This window comes from Cibotium barometz, chromosome 19, assembly GCF_041138505.1.
Source record: "Cibotium barometz isolate CiBa-2024 chromosome 19, ASM4113850v1, whole genome shotgun sequence".
Lineage (NCBI taxonomy): Eukaryota > Viridiplantae > Streptophyta > Polypodiopsida > Cyatheales > Cibotiaceae > Cibotium > Cibotium barometz.
The window spans coordinates 53566125-53588954 of record NC_141064.1 but is presented as its reverse complement, the minus strand read 5'-3'; the positions used below and the strand labels follow the sequence as shown (position 1 = coordinate 53588954).

The 22830-nt window shown below is 49.9% G+C and overlaps 1 protein-coding gene across 4 annotated transcripts in view; it reads right to left on the bottom strand.

The window, feature by feature from the left end:
- Window positions 1-697: 697 nt before the first annotated feature.
- Window positions 698-22830, bottom strand: part of LOC147628739 (uncharacterized) — a 140642-nt gene continuing 118509 nt past the window's right edge. For all 4 annotated transcript variants that reach the window (XM_086813974.1, XM_086813975.1, XM_086813976.1 and 1 more), the window contains one exon: window positions 698-1114. In XM_086813974.1, coding sequence (XP_086670100.1) covers window positions 812-1114 — 303 coding nt within the window. In that variant the 3' untranslated portion in view covers window positions 698-811. The remainder of the gene's footprint in view (window positions 1115-22830) is intronic.

Here is a 22830-nt window from a genome sequence, read left to right as displayed (position 1 = left end):
GGTGGAGGAGAGGGAAAGGCAAGGGGAGGGCGAAGCGAAGGCAGAGGGGCTCTTGGGAGAAAAAGGGGTGAAAACATAGGAGAGGGGCCGGAGGTACGCAGCCAGCTTGCGTAGGGGCGCACAGAAGGACAGCGAGCAAGAAGGGGGGCAGAGGCAAAACCTACACAGCCTGCGCGTGGCGGCATGGGGTGGGGGGGCGCTTTAGCTCAAAGCGACTAGTTGTTTTTTTTTTTTTTCCCAGAAAGAGACTTCTATTAAGAATGAGGAAAACATACAACAATCATAGCTATAAGCCGGAAGAGAATAAAATCACCCCAATATGTAAGGTGATTTTAACCACTGAGGAGTATCATGATGCCATGTAAGACCTGTGGTACTAGAGGAAAAGAAGATGCCATGGTCCCATTCCTGCATAAATATCACACGCTTCGCCTATGCAGAACGATAGGGCCCCTGAATGCGAGCCCAAGTAGCCATAAGAGTGTGGATGATATCACCCCATATAGTACTAATGCACTTGCCACTGAGACCCAAAAATCTGGACACCCTCAATAGCCTCTGTGCATCTAGCTCTCCAGATCTGCCATGCTGTAATACTGGCAATAATCTCTTATCTCACATATGCTGTTGGATCTACTCATGTCTCGAATTCCTTGAAAATTAATCATGTAAGATGCATGCATGATTTACAAGGAACATTGCAATTCCAGTCAATCTAGGTGCCTTTACCAAATCACCAACATTTATTGTCAATACTGCAACTCTGAAATTTTAAGTCAAACTAGCTTAGCTTATGCCACAGAAACACAAATCAATTTTCATGCATAGGGATTGCAAAGGAGGGTGGAAGGGGAGATAATCTACCAAAGAGGCCCTTTTGGCAGACAAGATGTTTGAAGGCAGAGAGAGAAGCTGTGTGTAACATGGAGTCACGAGGTGGACCAGTGCGCTTAAGTGGCCCAGACGATTTTACACAGCTTTGTAAAATATTGATTATTTCAGCAGCAACAGTTGGGAATGCACAAGCACATTTTGCCATGACTTCTAAAACTCCTTGCATAAACCCGGATGAGCCACAAACATTGTGTTGGACAAATGAGACATGTGCAATGGCCTGCAATCCACCAGAAGATTCACATTAGAGAAAAAAATAATGGAAGGCCCAAAACTAAAAGCTAGCTAACTGTGCTTTCAGAAGTTGTGTATCTCCAGGAACTATATTCTTTCATTCCCTGCATAATGCATGAAGGATGGCAAGTATTCCGAGCTAACAATAGTTGAATATCTGCATGGTCAGATTCAAAGGCCTAGCCAAGACAGCAAGAGAAGATCTATTGATGTGTAAGCATAGGGACCAGTTTACAGGTAAAAGATAGGGTGTGACATCATCTATCATATCGACAATGCCCAGAGGATATTTCGTAGAAAAAGATTCAAAGGTTAATTCAACTGATGCCATGCTACGGTTTCATCTATTTTTGTCAATAGCTTGCTTTCTTGGGAGCGATTATGCACGTTTGAGAGGTGCTTGCTTGACAACATATACTGTTAAGAGTGCCTTGGAGTTTGACAGTGTGCATGTGTGCCTGCGTGTACATGCGTACACGCGTGCATGTGTGTGTGTGCGCGCGTGCACGTCATTTGAGCATGCTGCACAGCAATCTCAGCCTGTTGCCCCTTCTCGACTGGCCACTTCTCAGTTTGCCATCGCCTGTCTTTGCTGTGTTCTCAGTTTGCCGTCGGTTGTCTTCTGTGAGGAGATTCGACCTGTTTCGGTGAAGCCTGCCATCGCCTTCACTTGCACGTCTTCTCCTCCTATTGACTATTCCTTCCTTCATCTTTGCTGGCGTTGCCTGGTCTTCGCCTGTTTTCTCTTTATTGCTGCTGCCTTTATTCTGCTCATCCTCTTTGCTCCTGTGTGTGTATTCATCTTTTTGAAGTCTTCTTTTCCCTCCGCCTCGGTACAAATGGCTTCATCTTCGATCATCAATACCATCCGTCGTCGAGATACGAGTGCTGATTCCAAGAGAAGTAAACTTTAAACAGAAAGGGACTTTTAGCATGACAATCCACATGCGCAATATGTCTTCGACACCTTGCATGAGTGTAATGAAGTAGGTTTGGGTGGACATGCACATGGGGAATGGGACCTAGGCACTTGGGCTTAGGGACATTTACATTTGTACTTTTGGGGGCCTTGGGCTATATTAAGCATAGGGCTCATGGACATTGTACCCTTTTTGATCATATTCACTCTATAAATATTCATGTCTTCTTGGTGCTCTTGCCCAAGCTTTCATGGTGAACTTCTCCCATACTTCTCCCATATGAGATGTGAGAATGGTGACCCACACCCATGTTGTCACTCCATGCTTTGAATGGCCAACCCTAGTCTTGCACTAGTATCAGAGCCCATGTCGTTGAGCACATCATAGACCATGAGGTTCTAGTATTAGATGTGTTGGGCTACTCCTCTAGAGTTGTTACATGTGGAGAGATTTCGGATATGACCACTACTTCTAGTTTTCATAGCATTCTTGGGAACATTCGTGTGGATTGAGTTGTTGTGATTGAGTAGTTAGGGATAGTGTGTCACCATTTGGCCACCCAATTGGTCCACCCGTGCTTTCTTATCATGTATGTACATTGGACTGGTGTCCATGGCAGTTGTTTATGCTGGGGATTGATGCCACTCACGTGATACTGTAGACTTGGCTTTCTGTTGGGACTTGTGCTTCCGTGTACATGCCCGGAAATGCTTGGTGGATTGGTGTTCCATTGGGTCTAGTACCTCGTGTACTTGCCTGGAGCACGTCTATTTTGGTATAGTCTCATGAACGGGGATTGTCCATACAAATGCTGCATTGCATAGCATCTTTATGTGCTTGCTTGCAATTGAAATTGCATGTTGTTTTCAGGCTTGCTTGACCAATGTGTAGTTCTGGGTAAAGGGACACCCGCCCGTGAACCGTGTGTGTGAAACTGTCTGCTGACGTGGTTGTATGGCATGTGAACAGATGGTAAGTATTACCCAATCTAGGCTCAAATAACCCTTAGTACTTAGCCAATATTTATAAGTGAGTGCGTTCCCACTTTATTAAGGTTTGGGCGCCCAAAAGTCACTTATAAATTATGACCGCTTCCAAGTTAACACTCACTGAAGTCCCGAGACGGCCACTCAATGTCCAACTCGTACCGAGGATGCCTATACAGAAAAGGCAACCATCCCACATGTCTTGGAATCCCCACAAGTGCCCGAACAAGAACTTATGTCTAATACGATGAATCTCCATGCGATGGGAGAGGAACAATCAGTGACTTCACGCCATGCAGAAACACCTTATGTAGCCCGTGAAAGATACAATGTTTATGGCAGTGGTCAAAATGTATGTCAAATGCCATTGCCGGCTGAAAATGTGCATGCACAACACATGTAACATAGGCTGCAATTTTCTGTTGGTACAGGTATTCCGCGTATCTCTCATGCCACTCATGCCTTCGAGTGTGCTCGTGAGGGAGAAGTTATGGCTGAAAATGTATCAATGCATGTTGAGGGGCCAGCCGTGCCTCATGCTTACAGGGCACATGTATCTATGCCTTATGCATCACCTTTTGGTCCTAAAATGATGCCAGACAGGGGCTGACCCGATGGACAAACATGAGGGAACACATGTTGAGATGCACACACATGCATCAAAGTCTCGTGACTTCAAAGCCGGAGACAAATCTGTGAAGTTTGACACATATCATGGGGAATATGATGCATCAAAGGCACTTGCTTTTATTGCCCAGTTTGATATTGCTCTCAGTGATGAGGATTTCACTCAGAAATCCATGATCCGGCATGTAAGCATGTTCATGAAAGGCACTGCTGCCCATTGGTGGCTCACGGAGAAGCTCTCACCGAATCCTGTTAGATCATGGGAAGAGTTCAAGGAGAGGTTCTATGCTCAATTCTTGCCTCTCAATGCATTGAATGAGATAACAATGAAGTGGGATTGGATAAAGCAAAATGAGGGGGAATCGGTAAATGCATATGTACAAAAGTTTTGGAAAGTGCTTTTGGAGGTGTAGTTCTTCTTGTCAAAGATACATTATCTTGGGCATATTGTGTCTAAAGATGGAGTGCGGATAGATCCTGCAAAGATTGATGCAATTCGGAATTGGCCCGAATTGAGTTCGGTGCATGAGATCCGTTGTTTTCTTGGATTATGCTCTTACTACCGCCGGTTCATTCGGCACTTTGCATGGATTGCTTCTCCTTTACATGATTTGACAAAGAAGAAGGCCGTATTCAAATGGACTAATGTAGAGAGAGATGCATTCCTTAAATTGAAAGATGCAACTACTCATGGTCCAGTGTTGATCATTCCGGATTTGCAAAAACCTTTTTGTGTGGAATGTGATGCATCTGGAAATTGCATAGGAGCTGTCCTTGATCAAGAGGGACATGACGTGGCTTATGAGAGTCATAGATTGCATGATGCAGAGCTATCTCTTGGCATTTATGAGAAAGAGCTCTTGGCTGTAATTCATGCACTTACTATATGGAAACATTACCTTCTTGGGGCTGATTTCACTGTGAAGACAGATCACCAGAGTTTGAGGTATTTTCTTACTCAAACTAAGTTGTCAAAGAAGCATATGAGGATGGCCAATTTCCTCTCTATGTTTCATTTTCAGGTCTTGCACACCCCGGGAAAGAAGAATGTAGTGGCCGATGCATTGTCACGAAAGCTATATGTAGCAGCTATATCGGTTGCCTCTCATGGGGACTTGTCTACTATACGTGATTTTTTTTTTCCCGAGAAAAGATCCTTTCATTAGTTATATAAAAACGTCCATAGGGCTACAAAAGATCCTCTCCTGCTCATAAGAAAACAAAGCAGAGAACAAAGCAAGGCAGCCAGGGAGACTCTCCCTAGGTGCTGAAAAGTACAAGTATCAGTACAAAAAACTGAGGGGCTGTATCATACAATAGGAGGGGGGAAAAGCCAAACAGGTGGCCTGTAGTGCTAACGGGGGGACCCCGCATGTAGGGTATAGAAGGGGCTGCTGCGCCAAGTGGTGTGAAAGGCCTGGCGCCGCAAGATCGCCTCATTCGAGTCGCCCCGGATGCGGTCGTACTGTCCTCGTAGGGTAGTGGCCGCCGCTTCTCGGAAGTGGCATATTGACCCCGACCCTGCAGATGTGCTCCCGGATTGGCGCATATGGGCATATGCAGCGCGCCCCTTGTATACTGTTCGGCTGGGGCGGCATATTTTGACGGCGAGAAGGATGGTCTCTCCAGCTGCAGCAGGGCATTGGCGGCTACAGGGACTCTCACAGGAGTTCCTGGAGGATTTTTGGGCTCGGCTCTGGGCTAGTCGACAGGCCCGCAGAATCTCGACTTTCCAGTGGCTGGTCGCCCACAGGGGCTCAGCAGTTGGCACCTGGCTTGTTTACAGCGGTCTTCCGGCGGCCTGCGTCCGATGCGGCCACCCTATGGAGACACAGAGACATTGCCTATGGGATTGCCCTCAGGCACAGCAGATTTGGCTGCGGATGCTGCGTATTCTGGCCCCCCTCTCTCCAGAGGGTATGTTTACGTGGGGTGCCGCTGCTTGGTCGACTTCGTCAAGGCCTGCTATGGGCTATGAGATGGAGCAGGACAGTTACGCCATCAGATTCATTAGGGGCCAGCCTCGCCTGGTTCCGTCACCGGATTTCTCGTCCGCCAGCTAGACACAGGAGAGGGATTTACGATGGGAGCTCCTCAGCAGCCTCACCATCTGGTTCACCTGGAGGGCCCGGTGCTTCACAGCCTTTGAGGGGAGACTGGAGCCACCAGCAGAGACTGTACGGGGGATTTGGCAGGAGTTGATCCACACCCTGCGAGAACAGTATGACCGCATCCGGGGCGACTCGGATGAGGCAATCTTGCGGCGCCAGGCCTTTCACACCACCTGGCGCAGCGGCCCCTTCTATACCTTACACACGGGATTCCCCCGTTGGCATTACAGGCCACCTGTTTGGCTTCCCCCCCCCCCCCCCCCCCCCCAATTGTATGATTTAGCCCCTCACTCCTTTGTACTGATGCTTGTATTTTGCAGCACCTAGGGAGAGTCTCCCGGGCTGCCTTGCTGTATTCACTGCTCTGTTTCTCTTATGAGCAGGAGAGATCTTTTGTAGCCCTACGGGCGTTTTTATATAACTACTGAAAGGATCTTTTCTCCGGAAAAAAAAAAAAGGTATAGAAGGGGCCGCTGCGCCAAGTGGTGTGAAAGGCCTGGCGCCGCAAGATCGCCTCATCCGAGTCGCCCCGGATGCGGTCATACTGTCCTCGTAGGGTGTGGATCAACTCCTGCCAAATCCCCCAAGCTGGTGGCTCCAGTCTCCCCTCAAAGGCCCTGAAACATCGAGCCCTCCGGGTGAACCAGATGATGAGGCTGCTGAGGAGCTCCCATCGTAGATCCCTCTCCTCTGTCCAGCCGACGGACGAGAAATCTGGTGAAGGAACAAGGCGAGGCTGGCCCCTAATGAATCTGATGGCCTAGCTGTCCTGCTCCGTCTCATAGCCCATAGCAGGCCCTGACGAAGTCGACCAAGCAGCGACACCCCACGTATACATACCCTCTGGAGAGAGGGGGGTCAGAATGCGCAGCATCCGCAGCCAAATCTGCTGCGCCTAAGGGCAGTCCCATAGACAGTGTCTCTGTCTCCAAAGGGTGGCCGCATCGGACGCAGGCCGCCGGAAGACCGCTGTAAACAAGCCAGGTGGCAACTGCTGAGCCCTTGTGGGCGACCAGCCACTCGAAAGTCGAGATCCTGCGTGCCTGTCGACTAGCCCAGAGCCTGGTCCAAAAATCCTCCAGGAACTCCTGTGAGAGTCCCTATAGCCGCCAGTGCCCCGATGCAGCTGGAGAGACCATCCTCCTCGCCGTCAAAATATGTCGCCCCAACCGAACAGTATACTGGAAAAAGGTGATCTCTGTGGCCTCAAGGGATGCATAAGGATCATGCCACTCGTACTCGCCAGCGTCCCACTGGAGCCGGGCCAAGGGGCGCGCTGCATATGCCCATATGCGCCAATCAGAGTCCACATCTGCAGGGTCTGGGTCAATATGCCACTTCCGCGAAGCGACGGCCAGTACCCGTATCCTCTGAAAGATGCACTTTGCAACCAAAGGCGACTCCACCTCCACTCTCTGAAGTCTGCCCTCATCCTGGATCTCATAGTAGAGGCATCTGCCATCCTCAGTGCAAGCTCTGACAGCAATCAGGATCTCCAACTGTGTAAAGGCTCCCATCCACCGTGGGGCCACGGGCTCGAGAGGCGTGAACCACTCCACTGTGAGTGCCTCCTGAATGTCATCCCTCATAATCAACCCCCCTCTGAAGTGACTCAGCCTCTCCACCTGGATCTCCTCTTGGGAGACTGCAGAAGGCCTGCCAGTCTCCAAAACTACGTGCTGGGCCTGCCGCCAATGGTCCCCAGGCTAGACGCGGCCGAGAACCCAGCATGTGACCCTGCTCTGTGCGAACCGCTGGGGTCCAGATGAGCGGCTGTCTGGCCCGCTCCTCATCACAAGGAGGAGGTCTTTGAGAGAGCTCCGGTCTCAGCAACTCCCAAGGTCTCAGGATGCTCAAGGCAAATCTGTCCTCCCATCCTCTACTGCGGCCTGTCCTCCTCATCTCTATGATGATCCATCGTATCTCTGGTGCCCAAGTGCTTCCTACTGGGGGAGCCCGAGCCTGCAGCCGCTGCAAAAGAAGCTCTTTCCAAGGCTCAGCGCCTGGAAGCAACCCCCGAACAATAAGCTTCCCCAATAAGGTTCTACTCTGATCAACTGGATCTATAATGCCCAAGCCTCCCTGGGCCAACGGAAGTGTAATAACTGCCCAAGCAACCTTTGCCCGGGCTGGCTGACCATCCTGCCCAGACCAAAGAAAGTTCTTGATCAGTCTCTGTGCCTGGCTGATACAAGAGCTCGAGAAGATCCAGCAAGACGTAAAGTACCACATGGTCACTGAAAGCACCTGATTTGCCACCACCACCCCCCAGCCAAGGATAGTCGAGCTGTACTCCAATACAAAAGCTTCTTCCGAATGCTCAGAAGAAGCGGGGCGATCTGCTGCTTAGGTGACAAATCTAGTCCAATCTGGCATCCCAAATATCGCACTGTTGTGCCAGGAGGAATCCATCTAAAACCCGGGTCTGGGCTCCATGCCAAAGTGGGAGCGCTCTACTGATCCAAAAGGCCACTGTCTTGCGCCAATTGATCAATGCTCCCGAAGCTGCACTAAAAACCTGGAGCGACTGCTCTGCCCGCTGAAGATTGGCCTCCTGACCATGCAAAAATAAACCCGTATCATCAGCAAACTCAACATCGAGCAGGTCCTCCCCCCGGACTGGGAGCTGGAGTCATAGTCACAGGGGACGGCGGGGACGGCGCCTAGGAACGCGGGGACGCCGTCACGCTACGGCGCAGGGACGGGGACGGACGGGGACGGACGGACGTCCCCTGTCTGGCGTTTCAAACCGGGGACGGCGCAGGGGACGCCGTAGGGACGGGGGACGGCTGTCGGGGACGGCTGTCGGGGGACGGCAGATAGCCGTTGCGCCGGCCCGTTTCTGGCCGTTGCGCCTGCGTGCCGCGTGCCTGCCCCACTGTAGCCGTTTATGGCTGTTGGGCTTGGGCTCTACTAGCCGTTTATGGCTGTTGGGCCTTGGCCCTCTCTCTCTCTTGCCTATCTATATAAGAGCCCACAAGGCTACAAGCTGCCACACACAAGTTCATTGCTCATTGCTCATTGCTCAAGCTTCATTGCTCAAGCTTCATTGCTCATTGCTCATTGCTCATTGCTCATTGCTCAAGCTCTAGGGCCTAGGCTCTCACCTCTCCCTCAAGCCTCTTGAGTCTTGACTCTTCCAACTTCCAAGCCTCTAGGCTCTCTCTCTCTCTCTCTCTCTCTCTCTCTCTCATTCCTCAAGGCTCTCTCTCTCTCTCTCTCTCTCTCTCTCTCTCTCTCACACTCCTCAAGGCTCAAGAGTCAAGCGGCAAGCCATCTTCAACCATGGCATCCTCCTCACGTGCCGGGGCTTCTCGTAGAAGGACAACGGGATGGACATGGTGGGAGGAGGTAAACTACACCACATCCGTTCATGGAGGCGGTTCTCGGCCATGGGTATGCAAGCTTTGCCCGTACCGGCGAACGGGTGGCGCCGACAAAGTGCGAGCCCACCTCTTGCATGAGAGTGGGCATGAGGTGAGGTTTTGCACGAATGTCACGCCCGAGAAGAGACGGGAACTTCTTGACAAGCTTAGCGTCTACGAAGCGGTCGAAGCGACAAGAAGGACACCACGAGTGGCCGTGGATCCCGCGACGATGGGGAGAGGAACTCAAGCCTCTACCATGGAGTCATGTGGTGGATCGGGATCATGCACACCATCACCTTCGCCATCAAGTCGGAATGTTACTCCATCCACGACACCGGCACCCTCCATCTCCACGGCCTCTCAATCATTACGTGGCCCACGGCGACAATCTACACTTGGGGAGAATTGGAACCCCAAGTTGAAGGAGGAGGTGGATATGGCGGTGGCCCGCTTCTTCTTCCACGACCACATTGCCTTTCAAGCGGCTAGGTAAGTGCAATCGATCATTGCCAATTCATCATTCATGTTTTCATCATCCTAGTCTCCTTCTCATTAGTAAATTACTTTCTTGAATAGGTCGGAATACTTCAAGGTAATGGTTAAGAAGATTGGGGAGTATGGCTCAACCTATACGCCCCCCTCATCCGAGAGCTTGCGCACTACATTGCTCGACAAGGAGAAGCGCATTGTAGAGCAAGCGGCCGACAACACAAAGCGGCAATGGGAGAGGAACGGAGTCTCCCTCATTGTGGATGGATGGAGTGACACCCGCAAGAGGAGTATTCACGGCATGGTTGCATATTCCCGTGGAGAGATGTACTTCATCTCATCTCATGATGCATCCGGCACTGGGAAGAGCGCGGATGTGCTTGCGGCGGAGTGGGCTACCACCATGGAGATCGTTGGCCCCGAGCATGTAGTCGGCTTTGTTGCGGATGGGGAGCCTTCCAATAGGGCGGCGGGAGCTATTCTCCAAGGTATGTATGGACATGTCACGGTGTCCTTTTGTATGGCTCATTGCCTAAACAACCTCCTCAAGGACATCGGGGCATTACCATGGATCAGCCCGCTCATTGAGGAGGCCAACACCATGGTCTCCTTTGTCCTCAACCACCAAAGACTTCGGCATGAGTTCAACAAGAGGTCCTGTCTCTCTCTTCTCAAATATTCCGACACCCGGTTCGCCTACAACTTTCTCATGTTGGGCCGGTTGAAGGATTGTAGTGGTGCTTTGAGGGGGCTTTTCCTTAGCGACGAGTTTGTCGCCATGCAAGAGTCCCATACAAACACTGGCCAAGAGTGTAGGCTACGGGCGGATGATGCCTCTTGGTGGGAGCGTGTGAAGACCACAGATGCTATGGTGAGGCCCATAGTCCACCTGTTGAGGATTGTAGACGCTATGCAGCCATGCATAGGCAAGGTCTACGAGGCCATGGATCGCATGATAGAGAAGTTGAAAGACTTCGTGCCTGACGAAGACAGATACGAGGAGATCCATGCCTTGTGTCTAGGAAGGTGGAATTCCTACTACTCTCCATTGCATGCAGCAGCTTATGTGGTGGACCCAGAATTCCAAGGCAACAAGCAGGAGAGCGACCGGGAGGTGAGCGCTGGATGGAGGATCATCTTGGATCGTCTTGTGCCTGATGCATCGGTTAGGCGCAAGATCAGGGACCAGCTTTCGATGTACAGGTCGTTTCATGGCTCCTATGGCTGTCATGATGCACAGGTTGACCGCTCCAAAGTTGGTGCTGCTCTATGGTGGGAGGACTTTGGTTCAGATGGACCGGAGCTGCAGCAGCTTGCCATCCGCATACTTAGCCAGGCCGTCAGCTCCTCTTGCTTGGAGCAACTTTGGAGTACCTACAGCCACATTGCCTCTAGGAAGAGGAACCGACTCGGGGTAGAGCGTGCCAATGACCTTGTCTTCGTCAGCGCGAACTTGCGAATGCTTTGCAAGAGCATAACCAAGAAGGCAGATTCCTTCACCGAGTGGGAGATGAGTCAACAAGAAGAGCAACGGGAGGATGAGGTGCAGGAGCAGCATGCCAGTGAGGATGAGACTGAGGATGAGCTTGATGCTTCTTTGGCAGCCGCACAAGCTACCCATGACCATGAGGCGAGCACTTCACGTGGATGATCATTCATGGATCATGATTCATGGGCCTTACACTTAGCTCTAGCCTCTAGCCTCCAGTCTTCAGCACTTTTTTGTCATTGACTCATTTGAGTCCGTCCTTGTATTTTCATTTTGCCTCCTTAAGGCTCCTGAGTCCTGACTCTTGAGTCATGACTCATTTTGTATCAGATATCTACTTAATTATTATCTTTGACTCAAAATCTTAGCATTTTAGTGTAAACTTGTGCTCATTTTGATGTGCTTCCAAAGTAGAATAAGTGCAGAGTAGAAAATTTTTAAAAAAAATTATTTTTTGAGTGCCGTTCCCTCCCCCGTCCCCGTTCCCTACTTATGGCCGTCCCCCGTCCCGTCCCCGTCCCCGTCCCCCGTCACCGTCCCCCGTCCCTTGTGACTATGGCTGGAGTCCTCGCAAACCAACCTCCTCTACCGTCACATACATGCTCATAGCCTCAACAAAGAAGAGAAAAAGAAACGGGGCGAGAGGACACCCCTGACGGACTGATCTGGTCAACTCAAAACTCGGCCCCCGTCCTCCTGCAATCAGCACCTGGCTACGAGCTGTGGAATATAGAGCCGCCACCCCTCGAATCCAACCTGGCTCAAAGCCCAGGCGAAGCATAGTGCCCTCTAAGAAACCCCAATCGACTCTATCGTATGCCTTCTCAAAATCGAGAAGCATCATGACCAAGTCCTCACCAAGAAATCTAGCTCGGGCCGTCGCCTCCCAGAAGGTGAAAATGTTGTCAAGGATAATACGCTCCTTGACAAATCCTGTCTGGGTAGCATGAATCAACTCCCCCAGGAAGGGCTGGATCCTCAAACTCAAGGCCTTTGCTAAGACCTTGTAGACAGTATTGAGGATCGTAATAGGTCTCCAATGCCGAATATCATCTGATACTCCCTCTCCCTTGGGGATAAGAAAGATCAAGCCCTCTGAAAAGCTCTGTGGCATCACCCCCGTGTCCAAAACATACTGAAAGCCCTTGCGGAGGCCTGGTCCCAAAAGGTCCCAATAGCGCATAAAAAAGGCAGGCGTCAATCCGTCCTCCCTGGGCAACTATGGCGCGGAAGGATCCTCAAGGCCTCAGCAAGCTCAACCTCTGAGAGAGGCTCTCCCAGAACTGAGCGCATACAATCTGTGACCCTCCTCTGCACATGGGCCCACACAGTCTCTGTGCAAGCATCCCGAGCCTCAGTGGTGGCTGGCTCCGCTGAAAGCAGGTCTCTATAGAACCCAGTGGCAATGGCTCTGATCTCCTCGAGCTCAGTAGCTACCGATCCGTCCGGCCTCCCAAGCTGGCGGACTCCTGCTCAAGCATGGCGGGGTCTAGTAATCTCAAAAAACTCCCCAGTCACTCTATCACCAAGCTGCGTCCACTGAGAGGCCTAGCGACGATAGTAAAACTCATGTCTCTGCTCCTCTGCCTCTCTAACCTCCTGGCGTGCCTGGCTTAGCTAGGACGCCACCCACTCACATGTAGGCTGCTGCTCCTGAAGGCGCTGAAGCGAAGCAAGGCTACGTCTCAACCGACGCTCCCGCTCGTGAGTCTCTCCCAGCCGTGTCAAGGCTGTAGCGTGCAAAAAAGAGCTGAGCTCGATGAGTCCCTGGGCACACTGGCCTGTTGCATCCTAGTCAGAGCTCTGACTATCGTGTCATATCCTCTCAATGTCCTCAACGAGACTAGGATATGCAAGTACCCTCTGTGGGATCCTAAACTGCAAGCTGGTCTCCCGTGTCCTCTCCTCAAGTGTCAAAATAACTGGCGCATGGTCCGAAAAAGAGGTGCCAGCGAGAATGCCAACGGAGTCCCCCTCGCTCCCCTAACCTATCGCCCACATAGAAGCGATCAATCCGTGATAGATTAGTCCCTCCCTGCCGGCGGCGATCCGACCGAGAGAAACTAAGACTGTCTTGAGAGCAGGAGAAGGCCTCATGCTGCCATGCATCAGTGATCCTCAGTGTCATGCAAAATCGCTCCCAAGCTGCAAGCTCTGTACCGTGCATTGTAACATGACTGCCTCCCACCCTATCGGCCGGGTCCTCAAGCATTTTGAAGTCTCCCCCGACACACCAATGTGCGGCCTCTGGCAATGCATCCGTAACCTGGGTCCAGAACTCTGCTCTGGCACTAGCATGGTTGGGCGCATAGACATTGAGCACGCCAAAGAGCTCATCATACGTCCTCAGAATGACATATTGTGCTCTACCAGGCACCATGATCCCGCGATCCACAATGGCCTGCCGCCATACATCCGCAATGACCATACATACTCCTCCCTACCCACCCAAGGGGCCAAACCCTGCAGACCAAAAGGTGCCCCATCTACCAGGCATCACCGAACCATATCTCCGGATCCTGCTCTCACCCAAATGGTGCTCCTGCATCATCAAAATATCAAAACTGCCCCCAACCAGGCATCTCTGAAGCTCCTGTCTCAAGCAACCACCATAACGTATATAATGTGCGCCGCCAAGGCCTTGTACATTCCATGAGATGATCCTCATGGATGACCTGCTGAGGTGGATGTTGTCTCAGCCGTACGGCGGGCCTTCGCAAGCGGCTTGGATGGAGAATGAGCCAACTCCCATAGTCAGCCTATCACATCTGTCACCTCCAGATCGCTCACATGGTGAGAAAACTCAACTGCCTGAGTCTTCAAAGTGCTAAGAGCGAGCTCCAGAGTCCACTCCCGGTCGCGTGGGCCACAGAGAGGAAATGAGAAGGCCGCCGCTGAATCAAGTGCCTCCTCCCCGCGGGCCGGCGGTATCACTACATGAACTCTAATGGGTGTTGGCTCATGGGGGCCCTCTGCTCCAAAAAGCCGTGTGAAGGAGTAATCAAAAGCCTCCGAGCGCTGTCTAGTGTCGAGACGACTCAGCCGACTGCGGATAGAGGATATCCGTGAAGCCCGAATCGGCATGGTAAGTCTCCTCTGCGGTGCTCGAGCAAGGTCGGTGCTCAGAGCCCTCCGGACTGCAGGTGAAGGCCAGGGGACTGCCAGGGCCTCCCGGGGAGTTGAGGCGAGGAGGGGGGGGGAGGAGGGGGGGGAGGAGGGGGTGGAGAAAGAGCCGCTGCCGAAACCGGAGCGGGGATAGGAGGAGGCAAAGATGGAAGCGACGGGGGAGGGGGGGGTGGAGGCGAAGGAGGGGGTGTGGCATCTCCTGGTCCTCAGTCGGCGCTGGGGTCTCCTCCTGGAGGGGAGCAAAGCTGTTCCTCACGGGAACCCAGTGATGCTGAGACTGTGGCTGCTGCTGCATCGGTCTCTCGGCGTGCTGCTGTGGCTGTCTCCCTCGACGACGCCCCTATCCAGGCTGCCACTCCGAGGTCTCTGTAGGCTGAGCAAGTGTCCCAGAGGTTGCCTGTCGAGCCGCATCTATAGGCGGGCCACGAGGGGCCTGCTGCTGCGGTGAAGGTCGAGGTCTCCTGCGAGGGCAGGCCTTGGCCAGGTGGCCGACCTGTCTGCAAATAAAGCACTGGTTCGGGAGCCCCGAGAACTCCACTCTCTGATCAATCCATCCGCCCCCTATCCTAGGTAGCTGAATGACCTTCGGAAGGGAGGAGATGTCAAGAACGAAAACTCTGACCGAGGGTAGCCCAACTGCTCTAGCCACCACTGACGCTGCTGTGGGGCCAGTCTCGAGTACCGAGCCCACCAATGCTCCTAGCCTCGAAAGGAGCAGAAGGTACTCGCGGCGGAGTCCAAGGAAGCAAACTGTAACATGGAAAAGGCGCTCTCCCTGCTCGGCCGCTGCTGGGTCAAAGCCATGTTGCCAGGGTCTGAAGAATGCCCAAGCGCCCCTGATGTCAAGGGGACTCATGGCTAGGACGTGGGCAACGCTCTGGGTTGTCTCGAACTCAATCTGGTAGTGTCCACGGCCCAGTAGCTAAACGTCCAGGATCTTGCCCACATCTGCAAGAAGGCAGGCCTAGAGAAGATCCCGGATCTCCCCTCTGCTGGGGCGAGTGCCAACTATACGGCAGATGGTGGAATGTGCCTGGAGGCGTTCCACCTCTGTGGCGAGGCTCGCTTCCTCTTCTGGCGAAAGAGAAAGCCTGATGGGGGTATCCTCAGGGGCGGGCGAGGGGGCTACGGAAGAGTCCCTCTGAGGTGGGGCGGGAGGAGCCTCCATCAGAGTCTGAAGCTATGGCGAAGGCGGAGCGAATGCGGAGAGACCTCCAAGAACTGAGTTACACACAAAGGGCGGAGGGGGAAGGCGGAAGGTAAAAAAAAGGATAGAACCCCTAGGGGGCGGAAAAAACGAGAAAGAAGGGGGGGGGGGGAGGGTAAGGCGGCGAAGAAAAAACCCTGGGGGGGGCGGCGGAAACAGCGCGAAAGGAGGGGTGGGGAGAAAGAGAGGGCTGGCGGAGGGGGGGACCGGGCGCTGAAGAGGGGAGGGGGGCGCGAAGGCGAGCAGATGGGGGCGGGCCCTTCAGCGCAAGAGAGCCAGGCGGAGGGGGGGCGCATAAGCGAGGGCAAGCATGGGGGAAAGGGCACGAGGGTGGGAAGGGGGGGGGGCTTCAGTGAGCGGTATTTTGTGCCTACTATGCGTGATTTGTATCATACGGATGCTGATTTTGCCACTATTTGGGCTGATTTGATGGTTGGTCATGCACATGCCTCATATGTGATCAAAGAGGGTTATCTCATGAAAGATAATTGCATGTGTGTGGTGTCTGACATGAGGCAAAAGATTTTGGATGAGTGCCATGCTCCTCCATATGCTGGTCATAGAGGCATAATGCCTACTACGCACATGATTGAGCGGTATTTCTTTTGGCCAGGTATGCGGAAGGACATAGAGGCACATGTACGTGCATGTATCACCTGTCAAAAGGCCAAATTTGATAGGCAAAAGGCACCAGTTTTGCTTCAGCCATTGCCTATTCCCACGCAGCCATGGGAAAGTATTACAATGGATTTCATAATGGACTTGCCACGTACCCAACAGGGTAATGATGCAATTTGGATAATTGTGCATAGGTTTAGCAAGCAATTCTTGCCGGTCAAAAAGACCACCAAAGCTGAGCATATGGTTAAAATATATCTTGCACAAGTGTTCAAACATAGTTATAGCGAGCTACGCCATTGACATGGGTGTCTATCCATTTGATCCAAGAGGATTGGCCGGCTACGACACCGACATTGGCTCTCTACAGTGTCCATTCGATCCAGGTGGTTCGAGAGTCATTGCTTCGAAGCCTATATAGTTTGGATTTACATTCCATATATGTGGTCACAATTGTATAGATTACCTCATCTTCGGGATGATACTAGTATCTTTTCCATTTGATCCTAGCGGATACTCGACTAGCTTCATCATCAACAGTGGTTCCTTATCCTCTCCACTTGCACCAGATTATCATGTGACCATTGCCTTGGATTTTGCATGCCTCGGATTTCCTTTTGATCCAGGAGGTTGCATAGATAGCCTCATCATCGACAGATGTTAGAAATCTAGCATGGTATCACACAAAACTAGAACATGGGGATAAGTGCAAAAGGGATGAAGCAAACTGAAATAATTCCATTGATGTGACCCCTTGAATATATAGGGGGAAAGTACAAGAGCTGAGCATGTGTGCATATGGGATAAATCCCTGAGTGCCACGTGGCATACACTGAGATGACCAAGACTAAAAGTACTCCTAGTGAGCACTTATTTCCAACACCCTCCTTAAGTGGACACTAGGAGGAAGACAAAAAGACAAGACTATGACATGACAAAAGATAAGACCAAGACAGAGAGACTAGACAAGGATTGAGAGACAAGCTAGAAGACAAGATGGACAAGACTAGAAGACAGAAGACAGACATAAAGACTGATAGACTGAGAGACAAGACATGACAGACAAAGATCCTGAGACACCCCTCCTCAAGTGATATCCTCATATGGGTCCACAAGGGTGGGGACAAGAGTGGATCATAGACAGAGAGAGAGAGAGACAATCAGCCAGTAGAGTGGTCCCACAGAGAGAGAGACTTTCAGATAGACATGAGAGAGACTGACAAATAGAAGATAAATGGGAACATAGACAGAAAATGCCAAGAGAATGTGGGTAACTAATCCACAAAAGATAGGCATATAGACTGATAGACAGAGTGTCAGAGACATGTGACTGTAAGATCACACAAGATAGACACATAGACAGAGAGACTGACTGATTGTAGATAGACAGAGAGATGGACCTTGATTGATAATCCCTCCTCAAGGGCAATCCTCCTGCTAGAGTGAGTAATGCAGGGGTGCCTCTTGGATAGGGACAAAGATAAGTCCATGTAGACATGACATTACCCCATGATCTACATCATTGGTGATCAATGGTGGTAGATAGCATGAAAGCATAGACACATATGAGAGAGATGGGAAGGTAAGTCCAGAACAGGGTCTTCTTTGGCCTACATCATGTGGTGACCAAAGTAGGAGAGAGAAAAAAAAGTCTTTTTATGCAGACAGCAAGGGTAGAGTACCCAAGAAGAGATGCCAAAAATAAAAAAATGAGAGACAGCATCAGAAATGAGAAGGTCTTACCCCTATTTTGATGGGCAGTGTCTGTTCTCTTACAAGATAAAATTCAGTTCTGCAAATTAATTTTTAAGAATAAAATAGAACTAAGAATATTGCAGCATACAAAGGATAATCCATTTTAGTTTTTACCTCAGGTCTTCCACCCTTTCAAGCCCATGTCACAGACACGCTATCCAGGGGGTAACCCGAGAGAAAGGCAGCTGCAAACAGAGATTTCTTAGAGGAAATGTTGCTGCAGAGAGAGAGGCATACGGGCCTGTCAGAAGCAAAAGAGCACCAACTAATACCTCGTTTTGATATAGGAGTGGAGCAGCCAGTAGAGAATATGTCTTGAACAGAGAATGGGGGCTGCCCATACTGGAAAACAAGAGGTGCGCAGCCTTGAGAGAATAAAAAACGAGTTGTTGTTGCAGCACCAGCAGCAAGAAAGGTGTCGATAGAAGCGGCCTGCTGCTGAACAGAAGCGGGGCAGAAAAATAACGGGGCATATGAGCATCACGTTGAGGCAAGGCAGCACCAGAACTATTTCGAAGCAAAGAAGCAGCTCCATGGCGGGATCAGGGGCTGTCGACTGCAGAAAATATGGGCGACATCACGCTTCCGCTGCAGCAGTAGAGTCGTGTCGAATAGGAGCTGGAGATGTCGAGCAGATTCAGCAGCAGCAGAAGACTCGTTGTAGAACAGGAGAAGCGGCCTGTTTCAGCAGTATAGAGAAGGGCTATTGCAAATCCACACAAGCCAAGCACAGCTCCTATTGCTGCGAAGAGTGGATAAATCTCTGGTCGGATCCACCGGCTGGCACCATGCGCAGGAGGCGACATGTTGACACACAGAGATACAGAGAGACAAAGAAGTCAAGTGCAGATCAGCAGCACCTCAAAGAATAGGAGAGGAGAGTAGCTAGAGCTGGATCTAAGACCCCCGATGGGGCAAAGCTAAAAAGGAAGCTAAACCTAGAGAAAATCTATGGCTAGATCTAGACTAAAGGGCTGAGGAGAAGAGGAATCTACATGGCTCTGATACCATGTTAGAAATCTAGCATGGTATCACACAAAACTAGAACATGGGGATAAGTGCAAAAGGGATGAAGCAAACTGAGATAATTCCATTGATGTGACCCCTTGAATATATAGGGGGAAAGTACAAGAGCTGAGCATGAGTGCATATGGGATAAATCCCTGAGTGCCACGTGGCATACACTGAGATGACCAAGACTAAAAGTACTCCTAGTGAGCACTTATTTCCAACAACAGAAGCCCTCTATCCTTTCCATTTGACCCAGGGGGTCATATGATTCATGTATGGGTCTTCCACTACATTCAGTCATGGATGTGATTTTTGGTTTTTGTACATAGCCACTTGTATATGTCTTTTCTTTGGACACGACCACCCTTCCATTTCGAGGACAAAATCATTGTAGGGGAGGATGATTTGTAATGAAGTAGGTTTGGGTGCACATGCACATGGGGAATGGGACCTAGACACTTGGACTTAGGGACATTTACATGTGTACTTTTGGGGGCCTTGGGCTATATTAAGCATAGGGCTCATAGACATTGTACCCTTTTTTATCATATCCACTCTATAGACATTCATGTCTTCTTAGTGCTCTTGCCCAAGCTTTCAAGGTGAACTTCTCCCATATGAGATGTTAGCATGGTGACCCACACCCATGTTGTCACCCCATGCTTTGAGTGGCCAACCCTAGTCTCTTGCAATGAGGACTTCGAAGACAGCAGAGCTACATGGGATAAGCCTATTCCTACTCTCAAATACAAGATTGCTCTACCAAATATCCTGTAACTATTTGGCCTTCCTAGCACTATTCACACGATGGAATCCTAGATAGAGATCATAGGACAGTGGACTGGTGGAAGAAGGCATGGGGATAGGGACCATAAGGTTGCACATGGAAAAGCACCAGTTTTTGTCAAAAAGCAGAGAAAAGCAATAAGTGAAACTGAGTTGACCACGAGCCAAGAGCATCACTGGCAAGAGGGGATGAGCAGGACCAAAAAGCAAATGTTGCTTTTTCAAAAAGCAACTCTAGGGCCAAAAAACAAGGCCCTAAAGCTAGAAAAGCAAAGCACAAAAGAACTTTGGAAAAGCTGGCCAAATTTCAGTAGTATTCTATTGTAAAAAGTAAAAAGTAAACAAAAAGCAAAGTAAAACAAAAGCACGGATAGCTTTTGGGCAAAAAGCAAGAACCCCCTCAAGTATAGATCAAGCATGAACCTCTCTTGATCTTCATCATCATTGAAGCGTGGTATTCGTCATCATCTCCTTGCTGCTTCAGAACGCGGCCAACTACCTTCACCACGCCATCATCCGCCGCCAGCCGTACGCCTGTACAGATCCGTACAGTTCGTATGGACTATACAGCACTGTTGTCGACACCGCCTGGATTGTATAGAACTACTGCTGCTGATATGTGCCGTACGACCGCCGCCGCCTGTTGATCTATGCTGACAGGAGCTAGTGTTGCCGACTCAATTCTGCCACATGCTGCTGTATTGCACCGGCTGCCGTGGACTAGTCTGTCGTGCCACAGTGGACTAGTCCTGGTCCATACACCCTTGAGTGACCTTTATGGACTGTTTTTACTCCGGTTTGGGCGACAAACCTACAGCTGATCATCGTATACTTCATCTACATGAATCATCGGTGTACTTCGTGTATAAGCTTGGGATACAGTGGATTTTGTACTAGCCCGGTGAGAGATCTTGGGGGTCATCCCCGTGGTGTGCTCGAGGACGAGATCTCGTGCTTTACCATTGGTTTCTACATCGGCATATTTGTTTGCTTTTGTATTCATTGATGTATTGATCTTGGCTTGCGAGCACGTGGATTGTTCCTCAATAAATTGCTGAAAGGGAGCGGGGCCTGTTCCCCGCTCAGTGTGTGTGTCTTGTGCAAAGTTCTCTCTCTATTTTTCTATCTCTTGGACACATGGTGGACCCGGCAATTGATTGGGCTGGAAATAAGATTAGGTTTCCTTTTAAAGGCAAGAATGTAACTTTTGATGTAGAAGTTGAGGGAAATTTCATTCCACTCATTAGTCATGTACAAGTTCCTAAAGCAATAAAGCAATCTATTTCCTCATACTTGATATATGTAAGAGATCCAAAGGAATCTGAGGGTATGAGTCACTCTTAACTCTTGATCATGAAAGAAAAGATTTCCTAAAGAAGTATGAGGATTGTTTTGCAAATACTCTTCCAGGAGAGCTACCTCCAAAGAGACCAGAAGATCATAAGATTGACATCATGCTAGGACGCTCACCTCCTAGTAGACCTCCTTATCGAGTGAGTCAGGCTCAACAAGAGAAGATTATGAAGCAAGTGATCGAGCTTTTGGAAAAGGGTTTGATTCAACCTAGCTCGTCACCTTTTTGCTCCCCAGTCTTATTGGTTTAAAAAAAGGATGATTCTTGGCATATGTGTATTGATTACATGCCACTTTCATATTCTGCTAGACATCCCACTCTCGTACTGTCGGAACACTCAGCGAAATGGCCAACTTCCTCGGCCAGGGAAGGAAGTTGGCCATTTCCCGCTTGCCTTGGCGGGAGAGGGTAGCTCCGCCCCTTCGAAAGCAGAAAAGGAATCCTTTGAAGCACTAAAATTTTATGCTAGCAAAGGACCAGTATTGATTATTCCAGATTTGTCGAAACCATTCGTGCTAGAGTGTCATGCTTTAGGAGATTGCATTGGAGCAGTCTTGAACCAAGATGGCCATGTCGTGGCCTATGAGAGTCGAAGACTTCAAGGAACCGAAAAGACCGCACCCACTTACGAGAAAGAATTGATGGCTATCATTCATGCCTTGAAGATTTGGAAGCACTATCTTATGGGTGTTGAGTTTGTTATCAAGACCGATCATCAAAGTCTTAGGTTTTTTATGTCTCAACCTAAGATATCAAAAAAGCATATAAGATAGGCTAGATATTTGGTCCAATTTCATTTTCAGATTATGCATACTCATGGGAAAGACAATAAAGTAGCAGATGCTCTATCTCGAAGACCCATGACCCATGCAGTTTCTATGGGATATCATTTGGACTTCACTATGATGAAAGATCTTTATGCTACACATGAAGATTTCAAGGACATTTGGGACAAGTTGCAGAATGGAGACTTGGTGACTTCTTATGTTATCAAGGAAGGGTTCTTATGATGCAAACCCGTTTATGTGTGACCAAGGATTTTTTATTTTATCTTTTTTCAAAAAGAGACTTCTATTAAGTATGAGAAAAACATACAACAATCACAACTATAAGCCGGAAGAGAATAGAATCACCCCAATATGTAAGGTGATTTCAACCATTGAGGAGCATCATGATGCCGTGTAAGACCTATGGTACTAGAGGAAAAGAAGATGTCATGGTCCCATTCCCGCATAAATATCACACGCTTCGCCTGCGCAGAATGAGAGGGCCCCTGAATGCGAGCCCAAGTAGCCATAAGAGTGTGGATGATATCACCCTGTATAGTACTAATGCACTGAGACCCAAAAATCTGGACACCCTCAATAACCTCCGTGCATCTAGCTCTCCACATTTGCCATGCTGTAATACTGGCAATAATCTCCCAACTAACAGGTGTCAATCCTCTGTCTAGGGGTGTATAATCAAAGTGAGGAACATCCTGCAAAAAACCATGCTGGGCAATACCTCTACGAATGAAAAAAACAAAATCTATACCACTGCCCTCATATAAAAGTTGCGGACCGGACTGGGAGAGCCAAGCAACTGCCCCCCAAGTCACATGCATGGCTCGGCCACTCAATTTGCCCATAAGTTGAATGCCATGCCCCACCTTATATGGGACATAGGGGTATCATGACAACTACTCACGCCTTGGAAAGTTATTTCTTTTGGCCTAGCATGAGAAGGGATATTGAGCAATATGTTTGAGAATGTTTGGTTTGTCAGATGGTCAAGTTTGATCGACAAAAACCCACAGGATTGTTACAACCTTTGCCAATTCCCAATATTCCATAAGAAATTGACAGGTTCAGTA